This window comes from Podarcis melisellensis, assembly GCF_964234715.1.
Source record: "Podarcis melisellensis genome assembly, chromosome: 8".
In the NCBI taxonomy this organism is placed as follows: domain Eukaryota; kingdom Metazoa; phylum Chordata; class Lepidosauria; order Squamata; family Lacertidae; genus Podarcis; species Podarcis melisellensis.
In genome coordinates, this window is record NC_138540.1 from 29,476,403 (window position 1) to 29,500,253 (window position 23,851).

The 23,851-nt window shown below is 46.9% G+C and overlaps 1 protein-coding gene across 2 annotated transcripts; it reads left to right on the plus strand.

Annotated features, from left to right (window-relative positions):
• Positions 1-905: 905 nt before the first annotated feature.
• CEP104 (centrosomal protein 104) lies at positions 906-19,517 on the plus strand. Of its 2 annotated transcripts, none has more exons than XM_081923543.1 (22): positions 906-1,060; positions 2,795-2,925; positions 3,186-3,359; positions 3,888-4,026; positions 5,661-5,723; positions 6,187-6,263; positions 6,749-6,917; positions 7,972-8,130; positions 8,464-8,697; positions 9,554-9,757; positions 10,472-10,639; positions 10,859-11,032; positions 11,423-11,599; positions 11,925-12,131; positions 12,823-12,939; positions 14,182-14,218; positions 15,096-15,177; positions 15,985-16,093; positions 17,118-17,256; positions 17,419-17,486; positions 18,309-18,405; positions 18,740-19,517. In XM_081923543.1, the coding sequence occupies exons 2-22, from the start codon at positions 2,813-2,815 to the stop codon at positions 18,874-18,876; spliced, it is 2,844 nt and encodes a 947-aa protein (XP_081779669.1). In that variant the 5' UTR covers positions 906-1,060; positions 2,795-2,812; the 3' UTR covers positions 18,877-19,517. The 2 variants fall into 2 exon arrangements, with proteins under 2 accessions (XP_081779669.1, XP_081779668.1); XM_081923542.1 differs by having other exon boundaries at positions 909-1,064.
• Positions 19,518-23,851: the final 4,334 nt, after the last annotated feature.

The following is a 23,851-nucleotide window of genomic DNA, read 5'->3' on the forward strand; positions in this document are numbered from 1 at the left end:
GAGTATCATTCATCCCTAGAGGGCAAAGCGGCGGGGAGGGGGGGCTGCTATAAAGGTCAAGTGTCAACATCAGATGGGAGTTGGCCCCTGTGAAGACAAGTGCTGGACAAGAGGGGCCACTGGCTCTTTTTTTGTTGTTCCTATGTTGACAACGAACACCCATACCAAAGCCCTAGAACATGCTTTGCACTTAAAATGTCTCAAAGAATATCATTGCTGCTGCTTGAGAAACATGTAAAAAAAATGAGCAGGTTTAAGAGCAGACAGCTAATAACTCAGGTCCCTATGAATTTGATATCGATAGTTGGTTTCTATTTTAATGTTGTATTTTAATTTTGTTTTTAAGTTGCAATCATTCAACTTGTTTTTATTCTTGCTTGTAAGCCGCTCTGAGCCCGGCCTTGGCTGGGGAGGGCGGGGTATTAATAAAAATAATTATTATTATTAAAATTTGCTGCCACTGAAAATGTTTCTTTCCTTACGTAGTATTTGGGGCTTGATTTCTCCCCATTCCTTCCCCTCCAGCAAAAGGTGGGGGCGGACTTCTGCTAGATTAGTATACAATGTATACTGAGTCCTTGCTCTGAAGCAAGGATTGTCTCCAAAACTGAAGCCTTTCGTGTATGTGTGAATGTGTGCGTGTGTTGATTGTTAGACTGTGTACACCCTTAGAAATTTGATTAAAAAATAAATAGCGGGATATAAATGGTTCTAAATAAATAAAATTACATTACCATAACTGATTTGTTTATTATTATTATTTCTATATTCCCGCAGCACCTTCCTCTACCTAACAGCGCAGGGGCGGAAAGGGTGCGAAGCAGTAAAGAGGCGAAAGGGCAGAGCGCCGCCGCGCGAAAGACAGCGAGACCGCGCTTGCTGGCGAGCCCAATGGCCGCGTGCCATTGTTTTTCACCGGAACTTCCGTTTGGCGCGTCGGCTTCCTCGGATAGCCGTGATCTCTTTTTAGTCTCCGCCCCGCCGCTCGGCTCGCGCCTGCGCAGTAGCGTCCAAGTGGTTGCTAGGAGAGCAGTGGCCCTAGTGATGGAGCCGGAATAAAGTAGGTAGGAAGAATGGAAGAGAGAGAGAGAAAGAAAGAAAGAGACAAAGCGAAGAGGGGCGGGGAGGGAAGGCCGCGCCTCCTGCTCCCCTTAGGAGCCCCTCCCTTTTGGGGAGGGGGAGGAAGGTGTCGGCCCCTCCCTCATCCTTAGGTGGGGGGGGTGCGAGGCGAAAATAATAGAGGGTTGGGGGTGAAATGTGGGTGGGCATTTATATATTTATTTCATTGCATTTATATCCCACATTTTCCCCCTCCAAGGAGCTCAAGGTTCCCCCCCCCCTCATTTGGTCCCCACATCAACCCTGCGAGGTAGGCTAGGCTGAGAGGCAGTGGCTAAGTGTCCAGAGCAACTTCCAGGGAGCTTCATGCACAGCCAGTGAATGAGTGGGGATTTGAACCCGGGCTTATGGGTCTCCTTTCCCCCCTGCTAACCCCACAGCAGCCTTGTGAGGTGGGTTAGGCTGAGAGGCAGCAACTGCCTCCTTCCTCACCAAGGTTACCCTGGGAGCTTCATGGCCAAGGGTGGAGATTTGAATCCTGGTCTCTCCCAAGTCCTAGTCCGACACTCTGGCCACTACGCCACACTGCCTCATGGTTTATGCCTTCCTGGCATGTTTTAACATTATTTGCCTCCCAGAAATGCAAAATGCAGCTCACAGGTGCGACAGCGATTAAGAACTTACGATACTCATATAATGGGTGGGCAAGTCATATAAGAGCCTATGGCTCCCCAGATGCTGTTGGACTCCCAGCAGTCAGCATGACCAAAGTGATGGAACAATATCTGGGGGAGGTCACAGATGTTTATCATCTGTGCTCCATAGCAAGTTATTTCCAATCAATCTGGAAATCCAGAAGCCACGTTTTGTACCCTTGAGGAACTTTTTCTTTTAAAACATATTCAAGCTTTACATTGTTAGCCTATGGAACTGTCTACCCATAAGATCTGGCTTTGAGGGTCAGTTGACTATGCTTTATCCTTTATTAGTTTATCTAAACATTCATAAGAATGTAAGACGAACCTTGCCGAGTCAGAGCAAAGGCTCTTCTAACTCAGCGTCCACACCCCAAATTGGCTAACCTGATGCTTCCTGATAGCCTGCAAGCTTGTCTTGTGCTGCTGGGATTCTGAGAGGCAACTGGTTGACCAAAGTGCTTGACCATGTGGACCTTTGGTCTCATCTGGCAGTGGTTTTCTTGCATTCTTAACTTGCAGCATATAATCTCAAACTTCAATGGTTAAAAATCCATAATTTTGCATGTATTACCCTAAAAGAATGTTGAATTGTTTTTAAGAAAATAAGAAGAGCCTGCTGATCTCACAGATGCCTGTAAGAAACCTGCAAGCAGGACCAAGCACAAGAGCACTCTCCTATGATTTCTAGCAGCTAGGGTTCAGAGGCATGGTGCCTCTGACAGTGACAGCAAAGAGCTGAGCTAGTAGCCATTTATAATATTTCGTAGACTTATCTTCTGTAAGTTTTATCTTCTATTTTAAATCCACCCACAAGTCAGTGGCTACCTCTGCCTCCTGTGGAAGCGAGCTCCGTAGTTTGTAACTACGCGATGTGTGAATAACTTTTCTTTGATCTGACCTGAATTTTCCAGCATTCAGCTTCATTGGATGCTCCTGAGTTCTAGTGCTACAGGAGAAGGAGGGCGGGGGAATCTAACCACTTTCTCCATGCCATGCAAAAATACTTATAATTATAAAGCATCTTTCTTTTTTCCCAGTTAGTTCAAGAGGGCAGGATGCCGCACAAGATTGGGTTTATTGTTGTAAGTTCATCCGGGCATGAGGATGGCTTCAGTGCGAAAGAACTGATGGTCCACGCCCCAACCATCAATGGCTGGAGGTCACCAAGGTACTGTAAGTGACAGAAATTTTAGGAAGCACTTTGCCAGGTTTAGCGTTGTCAGGCTTGTGGGTTGCATGCGGTTTCCCTGGCACCTCTGAATGGCGCCTTGCTAGAATCCTGAGGCCCTCGCCTTTGATTTTAAGAGCGTAGTTTCTGTCCATCACAGTTGAACTGCATGGGGGGAAGGGAATGATTATTTAGGAGCCAGGAACATAAGAACTTTGGCTTGGGGTGCTGAAGCACTTGGGATGTTTCTTTCATTCCAGGCTCTGCCAGTATCCCCAAGAAATCGTCCTTCAGATGGTGGAGCGATGTAGGATTCGAAAACTGCAGTTGCTGGCTCACCAGTACATGATTTCTAGCAAGATTGAATTCTACATCAGCGAGAACCTGCCTGAATATTTTGCACCATACAAATCAGAGAGGTTCCGAAGGCTAGGGTAAGTCTCCCCTCTCTGCAAGATGAGCCAGGGCTCAGTTCCTCATTTGCTTGGGGCAAGCAAGTTGTTTCTTAAGGTAGAGGAGTTGGTGAGCTTCTACTGAGCAGACGCAGCTGGGAAACTGCGTGGATTCTTACAGGGTTTTCCAATAAGCCATATCCATTCAGGGGATCAGTGTTTCTTGCACAGCCCAAGTAACCCCGTGGAAGCACACACAAGCTCACACAAGTTAGTTCCATTTTCTTCACTCTTGGTTTAGGGTTCTGATCACAGGGCAGATGTCAGGGGGGACCATCTGGATTCAGGATAAGAAGCCTTTCTAGAAGGGCTGTACCATACGGAGCAAGTTTGTTTTCTACTGCTGTTAATTTCAGGCACGCCTTTTTTCGGAGAATAAAGTCTTGGACTCGCCGTGTTTTGATTTTGGGGTGCACAATGAACATGTCAGTACCAGAATGACTGTCCTTGATGCTTGAAATGTGATTGCGTATAATATTGTGTTTTTTTCTCTCCACCCACCCCTTGCAGTTACGTGTCTCTCTCAAATAATGAGAAAACTGGCTACAAGGCGCGAGAACTGAAATCCGTCTACGTAGATGCTGTTGGCCAATACCTAAAGTTGACGTTCCATAAAAACTATGTCAATAGGTACAACCTGTACAGTCAGGTAAAATGAACCAAAAGGCCGAGGGGGTACTTCATGTTTTACTCGTCTTTCTGAAAAATGAATCTCCACCCAAGGAAGGCACAGCTTTTGAAGCAGCTGTGAGGTTTCTATTTCTCGGTTTGGGGGCCAGTTGCTGTTTTGTTTGCAGATCCCAGCTTTTCTGCACAGCTCTCGTGGCTAATGCTTGCCCTCATACAAGACCTCCACCCAACCTCTTTTCAGCAAGATATGCTTGACCCATTGAGTGTTGTCTGACTAAAAGTGCACTGCCTTGCACACTTACCTGGAAGTAAACCCCACTAAATACAGTGGGGTTTATTTTTGAGTAAACATCCACAGGATTGCATGGGAAACCCCACCTGCCTGTTGCCCACTCCAAAATCTGTGATGAGGTCTTCAATGTGGAGGATCTCATGAGGTCACAACACCTGAGATGGCAACTTTTGCAGAACTAGGTTTTAAAATACTGGCAGCCAGACTTTCACAGGACTTCTCTTCAGATTTTAGGAGTTCAGTGTCGTCATTATGAAAAAGCATGATGGTGCTATTTTGCTATTCAAATCCATGGCAATACAGTGGACGCTCGGATTGCGAATGTGATCAGTGCGGGAAGCACATTCGCAACCCGCAGCATTTGCAATCCGCAGCGGCGCGTCTGCGCATGCACGGGTCATGATTTGGCGCTTATGCGCAAAGCGTGATTTAGCGCTTCTGGGCATGCGCAAGCACTGAGACCCGGAAGTAACCTGTTCCAGTACTTTCGGGTTCGGTGTGGTGCGCAGCCCGAAATCACGCAACCCGAAGCATCTGTAACCCGAGGTATGACAGTAAATAAAACACACAATAGCACTCAACCTCTCTTTTGTCTAGATTAACTCTCACCAGCGGGGCGTATGCTTTTATCGTGTACAGTTCTATTGTTGACAGCCTTGGATGTAAGCTTTGCAAAAAGATGAGAAAGGAACTGTAATAACATCATGTCAATACACTGGAGAATGCACTGAGGGAGAAAGAAATGGCTTTTAGCTGACGGGGAACAAAAACTGAAAACGCTTTGGGAATTCTAATAGTACGAGGAAGAATGAAAGAAGGCATTTCTACATCTCCAGCACCCTTGCGTCTCAGAATCAAGGGTGCTGGAAATGCAGTGTGCTCGATCCAGAGATTCTGAGGTTGCGGCCAGTGATTATTATCCAGCACCTGTCATTCCACAGTTTCCCCAGCCCTGTCCTAAAGGAATCTTAGGACCCAGGGGTTGGATGAATAAGTTTTCAAGAGGTTGGGGGTGGAGATGGCACTGTAGCTCAGCAGTGGAGCATCTGCTTTCCATGCAGAAGGTCCCATTTTCAAGTCACCAATATTTCCAGATAGGGCTAGAAAAGACCCCCTACTGCCAGCCTGTGTAGGTAGAGCTGAGCCATTTAAACCAGATTGCTATCTTCTGGGGGCGGGGCTCTTTGCCCTATTGCAAAACCAGACAAAAATGTGCAGAATAGGTAAAAATAGCAGAAATAGGCCCAAGTTGCATTGACTATTTATGTCACAGCACTGAGCTTTCCCTGCTGCAGAATTTCACTTCTTTTAAAAGGCGTAGAAAGAAGCCTTCCCATTTTTTCTTTTCCTTTCTTTTCTAGGTTGCTCTTGTAGCAATAAATATCATTGGAGAGCCTGCAGATGCCAGCAATGACACTAATCATGTGAGTGTATGAAGTAATGAGCCTGGAACACTTTTACCTTTGGTTAGAGGGGTGGTTCAGTCGTAATGCCAAGCCAGGGTTTGGTTTCCAGTCCTGGTTTTTAGAGGGCGGGTGCAAGCTGCAGTCTGCTGGTTCAGACAAGGAGCAAAACTGTGGCACTCCTCAGATCAGGATTGGTTGCTGGGAATCGCAACCTGATAGGTTCCTCCTCTCGTTATTCATGTAATGGAAGCAAAGGAGAGAGAGCCTATGCACGGGGATTCAAGGCAGCTTACAGCTGAAGTAGAAATAGCTAAAAACATAGGGGACAAGCAATAATTAAAAAAACAAGTAAAGATTAATAGAATATATGTATATAGGGTCTATTATAATGATATATCGTTAGAAGGGTACCACTTGCCATTCCTAGATGTAGGATTGATTGTGATTTGTGGGATGCCCCCTGACTTTTATCTTTCTGAAGTCTTCTAGAGAGAAGCTGATCGACCATTACCTTGGGAACAACCCAGATGACTCGGCCTTGGACGGAACATACACCGGGTAAGGATGAGGAAGAGCCACAGCTCAGTAGTACAGCAGAAGGTCCCAAGTTCAAGTTGAAAGCTTTTCTATTCTACCAGGACTCTTCAGACAAAAAAGACTTCATCCTTCACGATGGTTTATTGATGCTTGTTTTTTAAAAACTTCTTTTTGCTTTTAAGTTGTTCTTAGCTTTTAAAAATGATTTTATTGTTTGGTTTTAATCGTTTTAATGTTTTAAACCACTTAGATATTTTTTATGATTTAACAGTACATAAATACATTTTAAAATATATAAATAATAACCCATCAACTCCAGGTAGGGCTGGAAGAAACTTATTGCCTGAATCCTGGGAGAGCCCCTGTCATAGGAAGCTGCCTTACATTGTGTCCTAGCTGTCAGCCAGAGTTTCATTTCCCCCATCCCCTTGCAAATGAAAAAAATAAAATAAAATCCCGTGTCTTAAACAGCTCCCCTAAGTCCCTGTTATCCCTCTCCTTCCCAGGAAGCCAGATTTGATTTCACCACTGGATGACCTGGCTTTTGACATGTACCAAGATCCAGAGGTGGCGCAGATCATCCGCAAGTTGGATGAGAAAAAGCACGAAGCGGTACGCCAGGAGCATTACGACCATGCCAAGAAACTCAAGCAAGCTATTGCAGACCTGCAGAAGGTAGGGCCAGAGCACGGTAGGGAAGGGCCACACACAGCCAACTGATTTTATTATTTGCAGCAGAGGTTTTTGCGGAGTGTCAGCGGTTACTCGTAATCACACACATTTCCCTGCTCGCCAAGGATTGCACAGCCTGCACCTGATAAAGATCACCAGTGGCCCTGCAGATGTTGTCACACAACTCCCGTCCTCAACCCTGACCATTGGCCATGCTGACCAAGGCTGATGGCAGTTGGAGCCCAACAACCTCTGGAGGAACCAAAGGTTCCTCACCTCTGCCAAAAATAAGTTAGTTCCACTGGGCTCTTTGCCGTCCTTGTTTAGGCACAGCCCCCATAAACTAATAAATGCAACAGCCAAACAAGAGCCCTTTCCCCCTCAGGCCCTCCACATTCATTTCTTCCTCTTTAAAAAAGAGTTTTTTCCTTCACCTGTAGAGTTTATGCAGGAGGGGTGAAGAGGCAACTATCCTCCAGAACCTTCCTGTGTTAGGAGTTTCAGCCTCCTTGGAAGGTGGGCCAAGAAACAGAGTTGCATTAAGTCAGAGTAGACCTGTTGGAATGAATGGATTTGACCAACTTAGGTCCATTAGTTTCAAGGGGTCTTCATTAGTCTACTCATAGAAGACCCCTTGAAACTAACGGACCTAAGTTTGTGATATCCATTCATTCCAGCAAGTCTACTCTGACTTAATGCAGGATGCAACCTGGAGTTCAAGAACATTCCTCCGAAAGGATTTTCAAGATTGGGACCTTTCCTTCTTTTCTCTCTAAAGATCTGAAATATAAAATCTAGGAGAGAAGGATATTATTTCTGTTTAGGGAGCTGACTCTTTTTTCAAGCATGGAGGAACCAAGAAGATGTATCTGAAGGAGACTACAAAAGAGCCCGCCAGCTCTCTCTTAACACCAGCATGACAGTAAGAGAAGAAGGTTCTGCAACTTCCTTGTCTCTTCTCGGCTTTGGGATAAGCTGTGCCCATTGCAGAGAATGTGCAAGCCCATTGTTCCATTCCAGGCTCCAGCAGTGACCTCTGAACTCCCCCTTCTTCCAGGTTGGCGAGCGGCTGGGCCGCTACGAAGTGGAGAAGCGCTGCGCCGTTGAGCGGGAGGACTATGACCTCGCCAAGCAGAAGAAGCAGCAGATGGAGGAATACCGCCTCAAAGTGTACCAGCAGCTGGAGCTGCACAATCTCCTCGACCCAGATCTGTTGGTGAGCAACGTCCCTGGCAGGACGAGACAGGGACGAGATTGACCTTGCCCAGCTCTTCCTGTCGTGCAGTTCAGAAGTATTGAGGGAGGTTTGGGATTAGGGTTTAGAGGAGCCGTCACTGAAGTTAGCTCCCATTGCAGCAAAGCTTTACTGTATGTTGGGAAGCAGTATAACAGGGATGCCCCCGATACTGTTGGACTCCCAGCTCCTATGACCAGTGGCCAGGAATGATGGGGTGAGTTGTCGTCCCAGGACAACTGGAAGAGTCTCCCACAATTACTGCATGGCAAAATCTCTCTTGATGCACTTTTCTTCTCTCTCTCGTTCTCTCAGATCCGGCGGCCTCCTGACTTGCCTCTGGAACCTGTGGCTTATCCCACCACTTCTCCCCAGCAGAAAAGGCCTCTGCTTTCACCCCGGTGGGACAAAACCGAAGCAGAGAGTCCTGAGCCACCGCCTCCTGAAAAGCCACCAGAAGCTCCTTCTCCAGAGCCCGTTGCAGCTCAGGCCATCTCTCCTCCCGCCGCCCAGGCCCCCATCTCCACTGAGGCTTTTCCAAAGATCAACGTAAGCATAGTTTTCCCTGTGTCCTGCAGATTAACGCCCTTCTGCACACAGCTGACACTGGATATTTCTGTGGCCTCTTTTTTGTCTTCCTGCTTTGTTCTGAGGGCAGAGAGCAATTGTGCCTGCTTTCAGTTCAGCTGGGCTCATTGGTTGCAGTTTCTGTAAACCATCTAAGGCTGGGGATTCCTTTGGGCTGCTGAATGCTTCTCAATTGAGGTGCAGCGATGCCTTCAGAGTCAGAAAAATAACAAAGGAATTGTAGGAAGTACATAGCTTGGGTAGAAAAGTTTATCGTCCTAGAGAAGGCAAAGGCAGCCATGCTTGGTCCTTTGAGGATAGGTCTAAGTGACTTCTCGTCTTGAGGTCTGAGAGAACAGGGTGAGGAGGAAGTTGCAAAACATGAAACAACCTAAGATGTATGAGTTCAAATAATGAAGCAATAGAGAAGCCAGCATAGAGATGAAGATACAGGGAAAGTCTGGGAAGCTGGAGGTCCCTCACTCTATCTGTCTTAACCCCATGTGAACCCCTTATCCTGTTTCCTGAATTGGACCCAATTTTCCAACATTTCTTTGCAAGGGGGTGTTGGAGCAGAACACCATTTTTGTACTAGTTCTCCCATGGCTAGTGAAGCAAGTGAAGGGCTATAGCTGAGTGACGGAGCATCTGCTCTGCATGCAGAATGCCCCAGGTTCAGTCCTCAATGGCATCAAGTAGGGCTTGGAATGTCCCCTGCCTAAAAGACTGGAGAGCTGCTGCCTGTCAGTGTATACAGTATTGAGCTAGTACTTTTTAAAAAACAGTCCCCTCTCTCTCTCTCTCTCTCTCTCTCTCTCTCTCTCTCTCTCTCTCCTAGGTTGAATTCTTGCCTTACGATGAGAGGCCCCTCCCAACTATTCGTAAGCAGCAGGAGGAAGGCTTTCCCTACTTGGACCCTGAGATGAACGAGGAGGACCCTGGGGACACCCCGAGAAGTGGTGTCGTCGGAGAGCCAGAGCCGCTGACCGAGAAAGCTCTGAGGGAGGCCAGCTCAGCCATTGAAGTGTTTGGGGAAGGCCTGGTAAAGACCTCGTAAACGTAGCTTAGTAATGGCAGGGCAAGCTCATTACTTTCATGTACAAAGAGTACCCTTGCACGTTGCAGGATGGAGCCCTGGATGAGTGGTGCAATTCAAGAAAATTGAATTGAAAATTGTTTCTATTTCAGCCAAAATCAGCTACTCAGGCCTCTTGGTCTGGCTTCTGGGGCTCTTTCCAGCCCTGTACAGGTAACCTGGGAGGGGGGGTGGCACTGAGAGCCAACCCTGCTCCTAGCTGCATAAACTCATCCTGGGTTTTGTTCCTCAGCCACGCCAGCGTGTGATATTTATTTATTTATATGCTGCCTTTCGGCCGAGAAAAACATCCCAAGAGAGCTCACAAGCAATATAAATGCAAATGCAAACCTACCAGTCAAAATATAGCGCAATACCATAAAAATCAAACTAAATCGTAACATTTCAGAAGTGTTAACATGTGTTCATTTTCCTGCCATAAAGGCAACAGAGTAATTCCAAAAAAAAACATTAGTGGAGAGCAAGAATAAGAACTTAAACAGCAGCGCCTCCTTTAAAGGGGAGTGGGGCAAGGCAGGTGGAATCACTTGCCCCTGGTGGCTCCAGCCGTCTCTCCCCTGCAGCAGTACTGGCCAGGCTCTTCCTGATGAAAGAATGACAGGTGTCGGCTTTTGTGCAGATCTGGGCTGTTCCAGCTCCTGAACATTCCCCTTTTGCCAGGTTGCAGGGGCCTATTCCAAGACATGGTCCTACCGCGAAGACTCGTTGCTCGCCATATACAAAAAGATGACGGAAGTATCCACAAGCACGCCAAAGGATGACCTGAAGAACCTCCTTCGGGGCGCCATCTTCCTCATAGTGAGAGCCATAAAAGACATAGTCTCCTCGGTGAGCAATATCGGGGGGGTCGGGTCTAACATCCCTGTGAATGCTCTCCTCTATATCTTCTAAATGAGAATGTGTGGGAACTCAGCGGCGGGGTTCAGTGACTCCCAGTTTCAGATGGTTTTAAAGGTTTCCACACGCAGCAGCCCCATGCAATCGAAATTTCTCTCCCTCTTGACCACAGTTCCTGTTTTAACCACCTTGATGGTTTCCTTCTGGTAGGTTTTTCAAGCTTCCTTAAAGCTCCTAAAGATGATCATCACGCAGTACATCCCCAAGCATAAACTTGGGAAGCAAGAGACCACTTACTGCGTGGAAAGAACCTTCCCCAACCTTCTCTCCAGGACGGGGGACTCCTCTGCCCGCCTTCGTGTAGCGGCTGCCAACTTCATCCAGGTCAGTCTAGTCAATACACAAAGACTTGCAGCTGCATGCAAGTGTTTGCCTGAACACATGACATTCAAGGTTCATGCATTGATCATTTCAACTACATTACTGCAATGTGCTCTCTGGGGGGCTTCACTTGCGCATGATCTGGAAGCTGCAAGTTAGTGCAGAATGCTGTGGCGTGATTGCTGACAGGTATGGAACAACTGTGTGTATCTATGTCACTACAAAATACTCCTCTTCTTTGTGTAGGTCTGAAGTAAAACCTGTAAGGCTCAAACCGCTGCTGAATCTTGCAGGACTTGGGAGGGCAGTTCTCAGTTTTGCTGAGTCGTGCCTTTGTGGGCCGCATATTAACCGCTGATCCGAGCGTGCTGTGTCTTTTCCATCCCCCTCTAGGAAATGGCCCTCTGTAACGAAGTGAAGCCTCTTCAGATTATACCTGCTCACCTGGTGCAGCCTGTGAAGCCAAATTCCCCTACACATCTTGCAATGAGCCAGGTGGAATTAGTGGAACGCTTGCTGAAAGATATGGGGACGGATAACACCGGTTTTACTGTCGATAACGTCATGCGGGTAGGGAGCTGAGCCTCCAGTGGTTTCTGAATCTGTCTAAGATGGCTTCCTACATTCTTAATGAAGCCACTTGCTCTAGGTGCAGCACAAACTCTGCAATTGTGCTCATACATTCATACCCCACTCTCTTTCCTTCTCAGTAAAATCACTTAGAAAAACTTCTTTGGAGGTGGGAGGTGTGCACCCTGCACAGCCAGCTTTTTTCTTAACACGCTGGAAACATGTAGAACCCATTTTCCCCCGTTTGTTTTTCAGCACATTGAATGTACACTTAAACCACCTCCATAAGGCTCACAAAATGACTGCATGTTTTCTTCACCCTTAGTTTGCAACGGGAGCTCTGGAGCATCGAGTATATGAGGTCCGGGAAACATCTCTCCGGATCATCCTGGATATGTATCGGCAGCACCGAGCCGTCATCCTGGATTACCTTCCTCCTGATGATGCCAACACACGCAAGAACATTCTGTACAAGACACTTTTTGATGGGTTTGCTAAAATAGACGGCAAACTCACAGAAGCAGAAATAAGGGTAAGAAATGCAACTTTTTTCAGGTCTTGTGGTTTTCATAGGGGCTGTGCTGACCGAGGCAGGAAAATGATGGCCAGTTGCTGAAAACCACAGGAAGGGAGAGTGCTCTTGTGCCAGGATCCTGCTTGCCAGTTTCCTACAGGTTGGCCCCTGTGAGAACATTGGCCTGATCCAGCAAACTGTTACGTTCTCCTGTGTGTCAGGCTCAACACATCAGGAAGGCGAAGTGACCCTTGCTGGATTAGACCAAAATGTCATCTGGTTCAGCATCCACAGTGACCAACCAGATGTCTCTAGGTAGCAAGCCACAGAGGAAGCAGGCCTCCTGCTCCCACTGTTTGTTGGCGATGCCAGGTATCCATAGGTATACTCCCTCAGAGCTAAACAGCCTGTTCTCCATGAATTTGTCAAATCCCTCTTGGAAAACAGCCTTGAAGGCAGCAGCTTTCATCTTGTGGCCGTGTCACCATTGGCTTCTGCCTCTGCTCTCTGACTGAGTAAATTCTACAGGTTGGTAGAGAGGTGCATTCAGACATTGTCCCTGTCTTTGCTCAGTGTTCCTCCTTTTCTTTTTTTGATGCTGTGTAAGCTGAGAACTCGCAGAATCCTAGTTCCAGAAGACAATCAGGCCAGTGTTGTTGGTGACTCGGGCCCCAAACCCAGCAACCTTCAACTGAGTGTGTTTTGACAGGCGCAGAGAAAGACGGCTACCGACGAAGCTGAAAAGCAAAAGAAAGACGAGATCAAAGTGTTGCAAGGTCAGCTGGCAGCTCTGAAGGACATGCAGACGGAAGCTCAGGCTGTAAAGGTATCTGATGGCCACCAAGGGTCTTAAAATGCTCTTCCATTGCTTTATCCTTATGGGTAGAAGGAAGTCATAGAACGTTTCTTTCATTCTCTCTCCTCGCCTTTTGAAATAGTATAACTCTTCCACCATTGCAGACTGTGTATGCGTACCACTGTCCCTCCTAGTCATGCTGCTTTTGTGGTGCCTCAGGTACTACCGGAAGCAGGTTGGTGGCATACAGCATATATAAAAACACAACAAAACATCAAACATTTAAAAAATCAATATCCTACCACCTCAAATGCAAAAATATAACAACCTCTCTCCTCCAGGATTGTTGCATCATTGAGATCTTTGGAAGCCTCGAATGAGCAACATCATGCTTCCTTAAACTGAGCCAGACAAGGCCAGCCCAAAACTTTCTTAACCAGTGGTTTCCATTCTTTAACTTTGGGGAAGAACTGAAGCTCAAATGAATTGCATGCAGAAGGTCATTCCTCAATAGGGCTGGGAAAGACCCCCGTCTGAAACCCTGGAGAGCCACTGTCAGTTGGTATAGACCTGGGGTGGGGAACCTTTTTGACTCCACAGGCCACCATCCTTATCAGGATCAGCCTTGTGGGCAAAAGAAATGACACTTTGGCAGGGCCATGCACCTGCCAATCACCCAACATCCCAAGAAAGTCAAGTGCCAAGTGCTGTTGAAACAAAGGTTTTTCCTCTGTTTTAGCGAAGGGTTCCATGCAAACCCATTCCTGAATCAAACTCTGCCTCACGACAGCAATAGCTCTTTGTGGTCTCAAGCAGAGGGATTTGATATTTAATATCTTTTGTGGCTGGAAAGGGCAGGGACTGAGCCTGTGGCTTTCTGCATTTAGGGACATGTCTTTTACCAGATATGCCAACTGTCAAACATTGGGCTTCTTCTATGGCTTCAGCCACTTCCTTCTCCTTCCTTTTAATTCATTGTTATTAACCAGATTTCTTCTTCAATTCCTCGGTTGCTGAACAAAGAAAAGGATTTTGGCTGGAGAGGGGACTGATCTGTGATGTTTCTGGAGTCCAACTCCCATCATGCCTGGCCATGCTGGCTGAGATGGATGGGAGGTGGAGTCCCAACAACATCAAGGTTCCCTCCATAAGCACTTACCTGGGAGCAAGTTTCCCTGAACTTTAGGCTGGCTTCTGTATAAACAAGTGTAAGAATGTACTGTGATTCCATTTACATTTTTGTTTTTAATTTATTCTACTTTTCTTCTTCAGGAGAAAGAGAATGATTTTCAGAAGTCCAAGGCTCAAGGTAGGCACATTTTTTAAAACCCAATATCCTCTCATAATAAATGCCTTTTATAAATTGTATTTGTAAAACTGCATATTCAGTTCATCTTGAGTCTTGGTTTGCCATGGGTCAGAGGAAGTCAGAAAGCTATGAGTTCTGTAAACAGATCTTAGTGGGGATACACATTAGTTACATGTTAAGAGTATTTTAAGTGATGGAACAGAATTCCAAGTTACTGTAGTCTGTGCGGTGTATTCTAAGGAAGAGGGTGGGGGCATCCAAATTCTTCACTCAGGTAACTCAGGAGCAGGTGAAATTCCTGCCTTCCATACAAGCAACTTTTATTTTATTCTTACTTTATCCTTTTGCACAGATACTGCCTTGTTTGCCCTCTGTAGCCGGGAGAAGGGCATTGCTGCAACATTGGAGCCTCATTTCACTTTCTCCTTTTCCAACGTGGCATATTCTCTCATATGCCAGCAAGTGCCCTTCTGCCTTCAATGGACAAGGCTGATGAATGTGTTGTATTCTTCCCAGCAATAAAATACATTGCACTCTGCAGTGCTTAGAAGATGTGACACACACACTCCCACCAGGTGCACTGCTGTCAGGGATGCCCTAAGCTAGCCTTTTGCAACCTTGGGTTTCCAGATGTCCCTGGACTCCCATCGGCCTCATCCAGCATGGCCCAGTTTGTCAGGGATGATGGGAATTGTAGTCCAACAACATCTGGGAACCCTGGGTTGGGAAAGGCTGTCCTAATGCATCTTCCACTAACCCCTCCCCACAAAGTGTCCTTTTTCACCAGGAAATATAGTTCAACACTGGTTCATTTAATTTAATTTAATTTCTTTTTTTTTTCTTTTTCCCTCCTTCCCTTTCTTTCCTTCTTTTTAAGCCGAGTTCTTGAAAAAAGCCCCACAGCCTCCAAAAGCAGACACTCCAGATGATCACACCTCAGTTGCAAATTACCTTGACAAGTAAGTAAGAAAAATATCAGTGAGCAGTTAGTTCCAGAACGGATAAATTGGGTTGAATAAGTCAGAACCCATCTTTTGGCCGGATTTTTTAAAAAGTACTTTGTCATTATTTCCTGCGCTGATCACCATTTCAGGAGTAAACACTCTTTTTGATCTGTTCGTTTATTATTATTATTAAAGAATTTATCCCACACTTCAAGCAGGAAGAGCTCCCAGAGCACTTTGCAGATCACTACTGTTCCTGCTCTCATAGACTTAAAATCTAAAAGGATGCAGCATGAGATGAAAATGGGCTGGGAGGGAGAACAGAATAAGCAAAATCGAGGGCAAGTTCATAGTCACAAGTCTTCCTAATGAGCAGCTAGAGTGGAAAAGCTCAAGGAATGGGAGCTGCTGGACTCTTGGCTGGGTGTCAGTGAGATTGCCCTGCTTTCCTCCTCTGCTGCAGCCAAATGATGAGACTGAGGGAGAAGCCTGGCTTCTCAGCAGAGCCAGTGGTGGCCCTGCATCCCTCTTTATATTCTGCAGCCCAAATTCAAATCCTGTGTTCATTGTACATTAGTCAAAAGTCATTTGCGTTTGTATAGGCCGACTGCCAATGCATTAGCTTGTTCAGTTTGCGTTCTTTGCCATAAATTGCCCTCCTTAACACAGCTCAGTAGTAGAAAGAGAGATTTGGATCACAGAGTGGGATATTCAAGACGTAGATATGCCCTGAGCCGCTCATTCTAAAGCAAACCAGGGTGCAGAAGGCCCTGCAATCCCTCTGCCTTGACCTCTGCCCTCGTTGCTCTTCCCCAACTCCAGCCTCTGCATCTTCTGTGGGGAAAGAGATGAATCCTTCACAGAGGAAGGCCTGGATCTCCACTACTGGAAACGTTGCCCAATGCTGACAAGGTGCGAGTTCTGCAAACAGGTGAGCCCCCGCCATGAACACACGTTGCGCATTTTTGAGGGGACCTGGGATGTGTGCCACAGCAGGGACTGTGTTGGTGAGCCCTGCAGTAGCAGCCCAGAGATCTGAGAAAGCCATGTTTCCCCTTTGGTGCAGCATGTTGTGGTCCTGTCTATCTTTGCTGCCCTAGATGTGGCAGTCATTTTGTGTCATGCCATGCCCCTGTCCTGTAGCTGTTTTGGAACTCCAAAATGTGCTTACTGGCCCAGAAAGGTGAGCAACCTCTGATCCTGTATCTGAGTTCATCCCATAGAATGTGGGTTCACTCCAGCCCATGCTCACTCGCTCTCTCCTGTGCAACAGCAGAAGAGGTGGCATCCAGACCAGAGATGTGATTGGGTGGCGGGGTGTGAAAGGGCTGAGTCCCTGCCTACCCACACTTGCACCCTTAATTCCAGGTGCTGACAATTAGGGCTTTGGCATAAGAAACATTTGGCTCTTTGGGGAATTATAGGGACAGAACTACCCAAACTGTATAGAAGCATATTCATGTATACTACTACAGCGGCAAGAATGTTACTTGCCCAAAAATGGAAAGAAGTAGAAGTCCCAGCAAAGGAAGAATGGATACAAAAACTTATGGAATATGCAGAAATGGCAAAACTTACCAGAAAAATAAGAAATCAAGATAACAAACTTCTTATAAAATAATGGAAATGGTTTATTGAATATTTACAGATAAATTGTAAACAGATGAGAACATTGGCAGGATTATTGTAATAACCTGCAATTTCATAAGAGTATATATTTAAAGTAGATGAATAAATGAACAAATTAAGTTAATTTGGATACTGTATGCAGAAGATATTAAAAATAAATTTAGGGAGCTACAGAAAGAGAGGGAAGGAAGCCAAGTTTTGAAATGTTAAAATGGCTGTGAAATTATTGAAATGTATAAATCTGAAAATTAAAAGTAAAATTTTAAAAAGAGAGAGAGAGAGAAACATTTGGCTCTTGCCTCAGACTGTGGGCGGTCCCCTTCCAGGTGGTTGAGATTGCCAGCTTGACGGAGCACCTGCTGACAGAGTGCGACAAAAAGGACAACTTTGACAAGTGTCCGCGCTGCTGCGAAGCCCTGCCGAAGGATGAGCTGCCCCGGCATGTCAAGGGAAAGGCCTGCAACCGTAAGGAAGAGCGGGGCTCTGGGTGGGCTGGCAGGGAGCGGGCACAGCGGCCTCCGCCAACCAGACCCCCTCCAGACATTTTGGACTCCCATCAGCCGAAGCCAGCATGAGATTGGGTCATGCGGTCTCCAATGACATCTCTATGCTTTCTCCTCTCTCCAGCTGCCAAGCCTGAAAAAGTGGCCAATCACTGTCCATTGTGCCATGAGAATTTCACGCCAGGAGAGGAGGTGAGAGCCATTGCCCTTAACTCGGCCAGTCACTGCTTAAAGAGAGGGAAAAGAAGAGTTGACCTTACAAGAAGGGTTATCCTCCAATCTTGGTTGACCAGATGAAGTCCGGCTCACCCAGCTAGAATTTCATAGCGCCTTGCCTGTCTTGTTGTATTAGCAGCTTGGCACAGCAGCAAAGCAGTGTGAAACAAGCATAGTGGGCAGCTCCACAGAAGTGCTCTCAATGCAGCTATAGCATCTCTCTAGGATGAATTCATCTTCCTATTTGGCTCCAGCTGCTTGATTTGTGCCCATTTTATCCTGCCCTTTCCCCATAGGTGGCTCTCTCCTGGCCCCCTTTTATCTTCCCAACCACCCTGCAAGGTGGGCCAGAGGTAGATGTCACGAGAGCAGCGTAGCTGCCGCAGAAAGCAGGGACCCCGACTTTCGCACAGTTAGACAGTGGTGTTGGCTGCCAGAAGATGCAGAGATGGACCCTAGCTGCCCTGGCTTTGAAGGTGGGGTTGACTCATAGAGGAGGCTAAGGCAGTCAATGACCCCTAGTCATTATGACCCTGCCTTTTGACCAATATTAGATACAATGCAGTCCCAAATAACTGGGTGTTGGGAGGCTATTGCACTTACTCCCTTTCTATCCATTTCCCAGAGACATCTGACTGGGTGCTAGGCTAGATGCCCCTTTGGTTTCATCCAGCAGGGCTCTTTTTTCCAGGTTCTTCACTTTACATGCTGCATCTCTTCCCTACCTGCTTGATTTCATTATCTGTGTGAAAGACCTGATCCCTTTTTGACCTTCTCCCCTCCTTCCTTTCCCCATAGGCCTGGAAGGTGCACCTCATGGGCAAAGACGGCTGCCGCATGAACCTGAGACGGACCCAGTCCTTGAACAAGAGCATGCCAATGCAGCCAGTTGCCGGTACGGCCTCCATTGTTGGTTTCACACAGATGACGCTTAGGCAGCAGGGTGGTGTCTGTTTGCCTCTCCAGAGCATGAGGCGGCTTTCTTCCAGCATCCGGACACCTACAGGTGTCCTTTTTGTAAAAAGCAGTGGGAAGCTGAGACTCTAAGGATGTGTGTATATTTTGTGTGGGAGACACATCTCCACACTCACCTGGGGAACCTGGGGTTGTACACTCAGCCCCGCAGGCATGAATGAGAGTGCATTGTGAATGAGGCATATCCTGCAACGGTGCCTGCTTTCATCTCTGTCTAAACTCAAACACTCTTCTCCCCCACCCCAAATTTTCAGGCAGGCCTGTCGGAGCACCTCTCAACCGATCCGGGCCGACGGGCATGAAGCTTCGCTCCCCATCGGTTGGCAGCAAGATCCCCACCCCACGAGGAGGCATGAATAAAAGCACTGGCAGAACGTATGCAAAGCGATGACGCGGATCTCTTCTTTCCTTTTGGCTCCGCAACCGGCTGCACTTTACGTATCTCGCTCTAAGATTCTGCTTGCAGATAGTGGCAGTACCTTGCCTCACTCTCCTCTCCTTCCCCAAGTGGCACAGTTATAAGCCAATCGCGTCTCTGTATGATTGTTTGGCTCCGATAGGTTGGTCCTCTCTTCCCTGGGGATTATCCACACAGGTGGAGAAGTTGCACATCAAAAACTCCATCTGGTGGGTGCTCACCCCTTGACTGTGATCTTTTGCAGCACAAAAGCAGGGAAAAGAGGAAGCCTTGTCTAAGCCTTCTTACATCCTCTAGTTTCTGGGTCACTTTCTCTTTGCACTGCAGGCCCAGGCACGAGGAGGTGGGTTCTTACGTTACATGGGTTGTCTGAATTTGGTGGGATTTGCCATGCCAGTCTTTCTCCAAGCCCTACCTAGTTCTCGTAAGAATTTCTCTAGGCAGAGTGGCTTACAGTCTAGGCTCAGCCTGAAGCATTTGCTCACGAGGCGTGTTCTACACATTAGGTTCTGTTGTGTCTCCTGCTGCTCTTGCAGATTCCCCACTGGATTCTGTGGGGTTTCTGCAGGAGATGTTCCCCCCATAAGTCTGATGTGTCTGTCTCCCACTCTGCTGCTCTGCCGCAAAAAGGCACCCGAGGAAAGCCGTGCCTGTTCCTTGTTCATAATCAGATACAAAATAAATGTACAGATTTAAGCCCCACAAACTAGGCAGCCGGGCTGCCAACCATAGGCCTTTCTGCCCTCTTCCTGTCTCGTTGAAAGGTACATTCCTCACCCTATTTTCTAGGAAGTTTCGCTGACCCATCATCACCTCCAAATGCACAGCTAAGAGAACTGCAGTGGCCAATAAATATTGGCCTAGGAACCAGTTCGTACCATTTGGGTGGTCAGGGGGGGTACAGCTTTTGGCTGCCTGTTCCATTTCATCTTTCTAGTGGGGGGTAGGAGTGGGAATTGCATGCTTAAATGCTTGCATACTTTGTTAAAAAAAGAAACCTCTCCAATGTCAGAGGAAAGGGCTCTCACCTGGCCTTCTCCTTGACATACTAGAGTTTCTGCATACATCATGGCCCTCCAACGGTTGTATCCAACTAAGTTCTACTCAGAGTAGACCCACTGAAAGCAGTGAGTTATGCCAATAAACACCAACGGGACGCACTTTGGTTACAACCCCAGAGGTTGTGGGACTCTGGCTCCCATCAGCCCCAGCCCACAACGTTTGGAGGTCCACAGGTTCCCCATCCCTGGAATCCTTGGGAAGTTTTCATTTTCAAAGCATTTAATTCCCCTACCTGCAGTACTACCAAGGTCCAACCAGAGCTGCCCCATTTGACCTATTTGATCATGTTCTGCTTGAAAAGATGGGGCAGACCAGAATCTCTAGAGCTCAAGAGGCAGTTCTAGTAACCCAGCACATGTGTGGGCACGGCACATTATGTTAAGAAGCAATAGGGGGGAGGGGAGAACCCAGAATCTTCGCTATGTGCAAAGCACTGTGGAAATGAGAACTGACAGGTGGTTGCAGTTCTTGCTGCTCTAAATAATATATCAGCCTTGTGTTCCCAAACGGGGATTTTCCAACCTCTCTAGGAGGTTGCCCTCCCTCAGAGAACATAGCATAACACTTTGGATGATAAAAGGATGCATCCATTAACGGGAAGGGGTTTCCCATGTAATCGAAAAGTTTGAAAACCACTGGATCAGGTTAATGAAAATCCTTAACAACCTCAGGAATGTTAATCAAGTCATGAAAGGGTTTAGTTGCCATCCCATCCTTTGCTTTAAAGGATCATCTGAAAGGACAGCATTATAAAACTTGTTCTGCATCTTCTTATAAGATGTGTAATGGCTGATGTGGGATCTGCAGGCTTTTGAATTGTGCAAACTCTTCAAGAAGCAGAAAGAAAAGGTAGCCAGATACAGAGGGCATAACTACTACTGTGACCTTATAAACGTTATCCTTTTATTTTTTACGGCCTCGCAACTGTGTAGACTAGAGGGATTATGGAGGCGAAAGGAGTCTAGAGATCACCAGCTTAGATGGCTTTTTAAAAAATAGATAAGTTCATGGGGGATTGAATGAGATAGTCAGGTGGAAGCTCTGTGCAGAGCCCGCCCAGCCATTAGGCAGGATGAGGCAGCTGCCTTAGGCAGCAGAAGCCCCCAAAGCGGTGTCCTCTGCCAGCAGCAGAGAAGCACTGCCCATTTCAGGCAAGATCACATCTATTTGGGGCAATATCTCACCCTGAATCAGTGTGATCTTGCCTGAAATCAGTGCCAATGGCAGCGCTGCTTCTCTGCCAGCGACAGATGCAAGACACATACTGGTGGCACAGTGAGCAGCGGCAGGAGCAGGTATAGTGGCGGCGGCAGCAGCGGGGTCAGGCAGCATTTCCCATTTTGCCTCAAGTGGTGAAACAGGATGGACTGCCCCTAGCTCTGTGTATGTGCAGATGTAGCATACCTCTTTATTAAAAAATAGTAAGAGCTAGAGATTGGGCAGTGGGGAAAGTGACCCTGCTCCCCTTCCAGCCCTGCTTATGGGCTCCCAGAAAGCATCTGGTGGGTGCTAAGCTAGATGGACCCCTTGGGCTGATTCAGCAGGGCTTTTCTTAGGGGGCTTTCATTCCTTTCCTTTTGCAGAAGACTCGCTTTAGCCTTCCTTTTCTGGTCCTCTCAGGTAGGAGCAGCAAACCTAGCACAGCGGAGGAAAGGCTTTTGATTGGGGTGGGACACTGTTCCAATTTTAGATGGTTGTGCTGTGCTACGAGGAGCATAAGTGGGCATTAAGCACTTGCACGCTTTCTGGCACAAATCAAACATGCCTATGGGCAAGCAAGCGCGCGCACACACACACACACACACAGCATTCCCTTTATCTACTCACAAGCACGTCAAGTAAGAGTAAGGCACAGGTTGGTATATTTATCGCTCCCCACCCACTGAGTGAATTGCGTAGAAAAGCTCTCTCCTGCCTGCTTAAGTGGGGTCTGGGGGCCACTGTGACAGCTGTGGAACGTGCCCTGCACCTCCTGGCAATTCCACCTCCTTACCCAAGCCTCTCTCAACCCCGTTCCTCCTGCCCTGAAGCTACCATAAGTCAGGGCTTATACTGGAACCTCTTGAAACCCTCAGCCCTGGCCCAGCCCAGGCCACAGATACGATGCTGTGGGTCATGCTGCAGATGAGCTGCTGCTGAAAGGGGCAGATGGAAACACAGAAGGAGAGGGGAGGTGGATGTTTCCACAAACAAAGGCCTGGATTGTCCTTTGGCTTGTTTAGGGCAGAACAAGAAGTTACATTGGCAAACGCAAGTTCCCAACCCTTTTGTCTGCTGAAGAACAGGAATCCTGGGGCAGGAGAGAAGCAGCCGGGGAGCCCACTTGCGCATGCACCTAGAACCCCCATTCACTGCTTTGACCCAAACCAGACCTATTTGGGATATAACAGGTAAAAAAAGCCAGTGGAGGGGTGGGGTTGGGAGAACAGGCAGTGGGATACAGATTAAATTCCCCTGCTTTTTTACCCCCGGGAGTCATCCCTTTTCCTGCATTAACATGCCTTCCTGTACGCCTTCCTGTGTAATCACAGGATCTTGGTGACCTTGGCTAGAAATAACCGAGTTACCTCTAAGGAGGGAAACGTGTTTGCAGGAGCAAACTTCCAACGCAAGATATCTTTAGGTGCACAAGACGTGCGCTTGCCCTTCAGGGGCAAGACGTGGGGCCAAGGTTTGTTGCAACTCCCCACCAAGCCAGTCTGCAGTCAGAGGCTCACCTAAAGGGAGCTGGCACCAACACGTCTTCAGTTGGGGTTTTCAAGACTTAAGCTTGCCATGTTGCAACTTAGCCATGCTGTATGGTTTTGTAGGAAATGAGCAAATTGCTGGATAGCAGGCCTGATTCCAGAGTTTTGCACTCCTTTTGTTACATCAACTTGCACACAGGTTTGTACTGCTCTGATAATAAAGGTCTATATTTCAACAAGGAGTGGCAGTGATTCTTTTTCTCTTTTTGAAATATATCTTTATTTCTGTGTTTATGTGTTCTATATGTAGATTTGGCACTGGTTATGCTCTGCCCTGTCCTTGCCACCATAGCCCAATTCAATAATAAAAATATAAAAAATTGGACTGTTTAAAGAAAAGACACACTAGCTCAGGTTTGGGTGAATCTCCAGAGGAAAGGAAATCCACAGAGAAGAGCAGCTGAGAATTCTGTTTAGCCTCATGGGTCTGATTTGTGCATAGAAGTTAAGCTTTGGGCAGCATTTTCAGCTGATGTTGAAGTCCGTAGCATAGTGCAGATCAGGTAGTGCAGAGGCGGTCTGTGGACCTTTGATGGCATCAGGTGGTCCACAACAAACTTGCAAACATTCGAGAACATTGGTGTTTGGCTTAGCACTTGATTTATTTTACTGGACAACAAAGATCAAGGTTGTGTTGATAGGGCCAAAATTTCAAGCTAACAAGGACTCCTGATATGGCACTGATTTTTGACAATGATGCCAGCACTTAAGGCAATAACATATTTGTTTTTAAACCAGATGAAAAATCTGGCTTTTTCAATGGTATCACTTGTAGAATTACAAAGTTTTTATTGGTCACATTTTGTCAGCTGCATTTGTGTTTTTCATTGGATGCAATCTAGCCAACTCTTTCTGTTTCATTATTATATTGGCCACAGATAGCTATGTGCTGGTAAGGGTTTCACATGATGGAGTTAACTGAATGGTAATATCTGCTCCCATATAGTACATTATAGAACTAAGTTTCTCATCCATTAAAAGAGGGGTGCATCTGTTCCATTAGAAAGGCAAGACTAGTTATTAAAATATTAGTTGGGTGTAAACTTTGTAACATGTATGCATGTGCTTTGATGTGTACTACAACAGCAAAAGTTTGCTAAGTGGTTGGATGAAACACCCATCAACTTTCAAAAGACGGA

Coding starts and splice junctions, on each gene's coding strand:
- CEP104 (XM_081923543.1), top strand. CDS start 2,813: ATGCCGCACAAGATTGGGTTTATTGTTGTAAGTTCATCCGGGCATGAG. Junction 3,360..3,887: donor GAGAGGTTCCGAAGGCTAGG/GTAAGTCTCCCC, acceptor CACCCCTTGCAG/TTACGTGTCTCTCTCAAATA. Junction 16,094..17,117: donor GGTGCGAGTTCTGCAAACAG/GTGAGCCCCCGC, acceptor GTCCCCTTCCAG/GTGGTTGAGATTGCCAGCTT.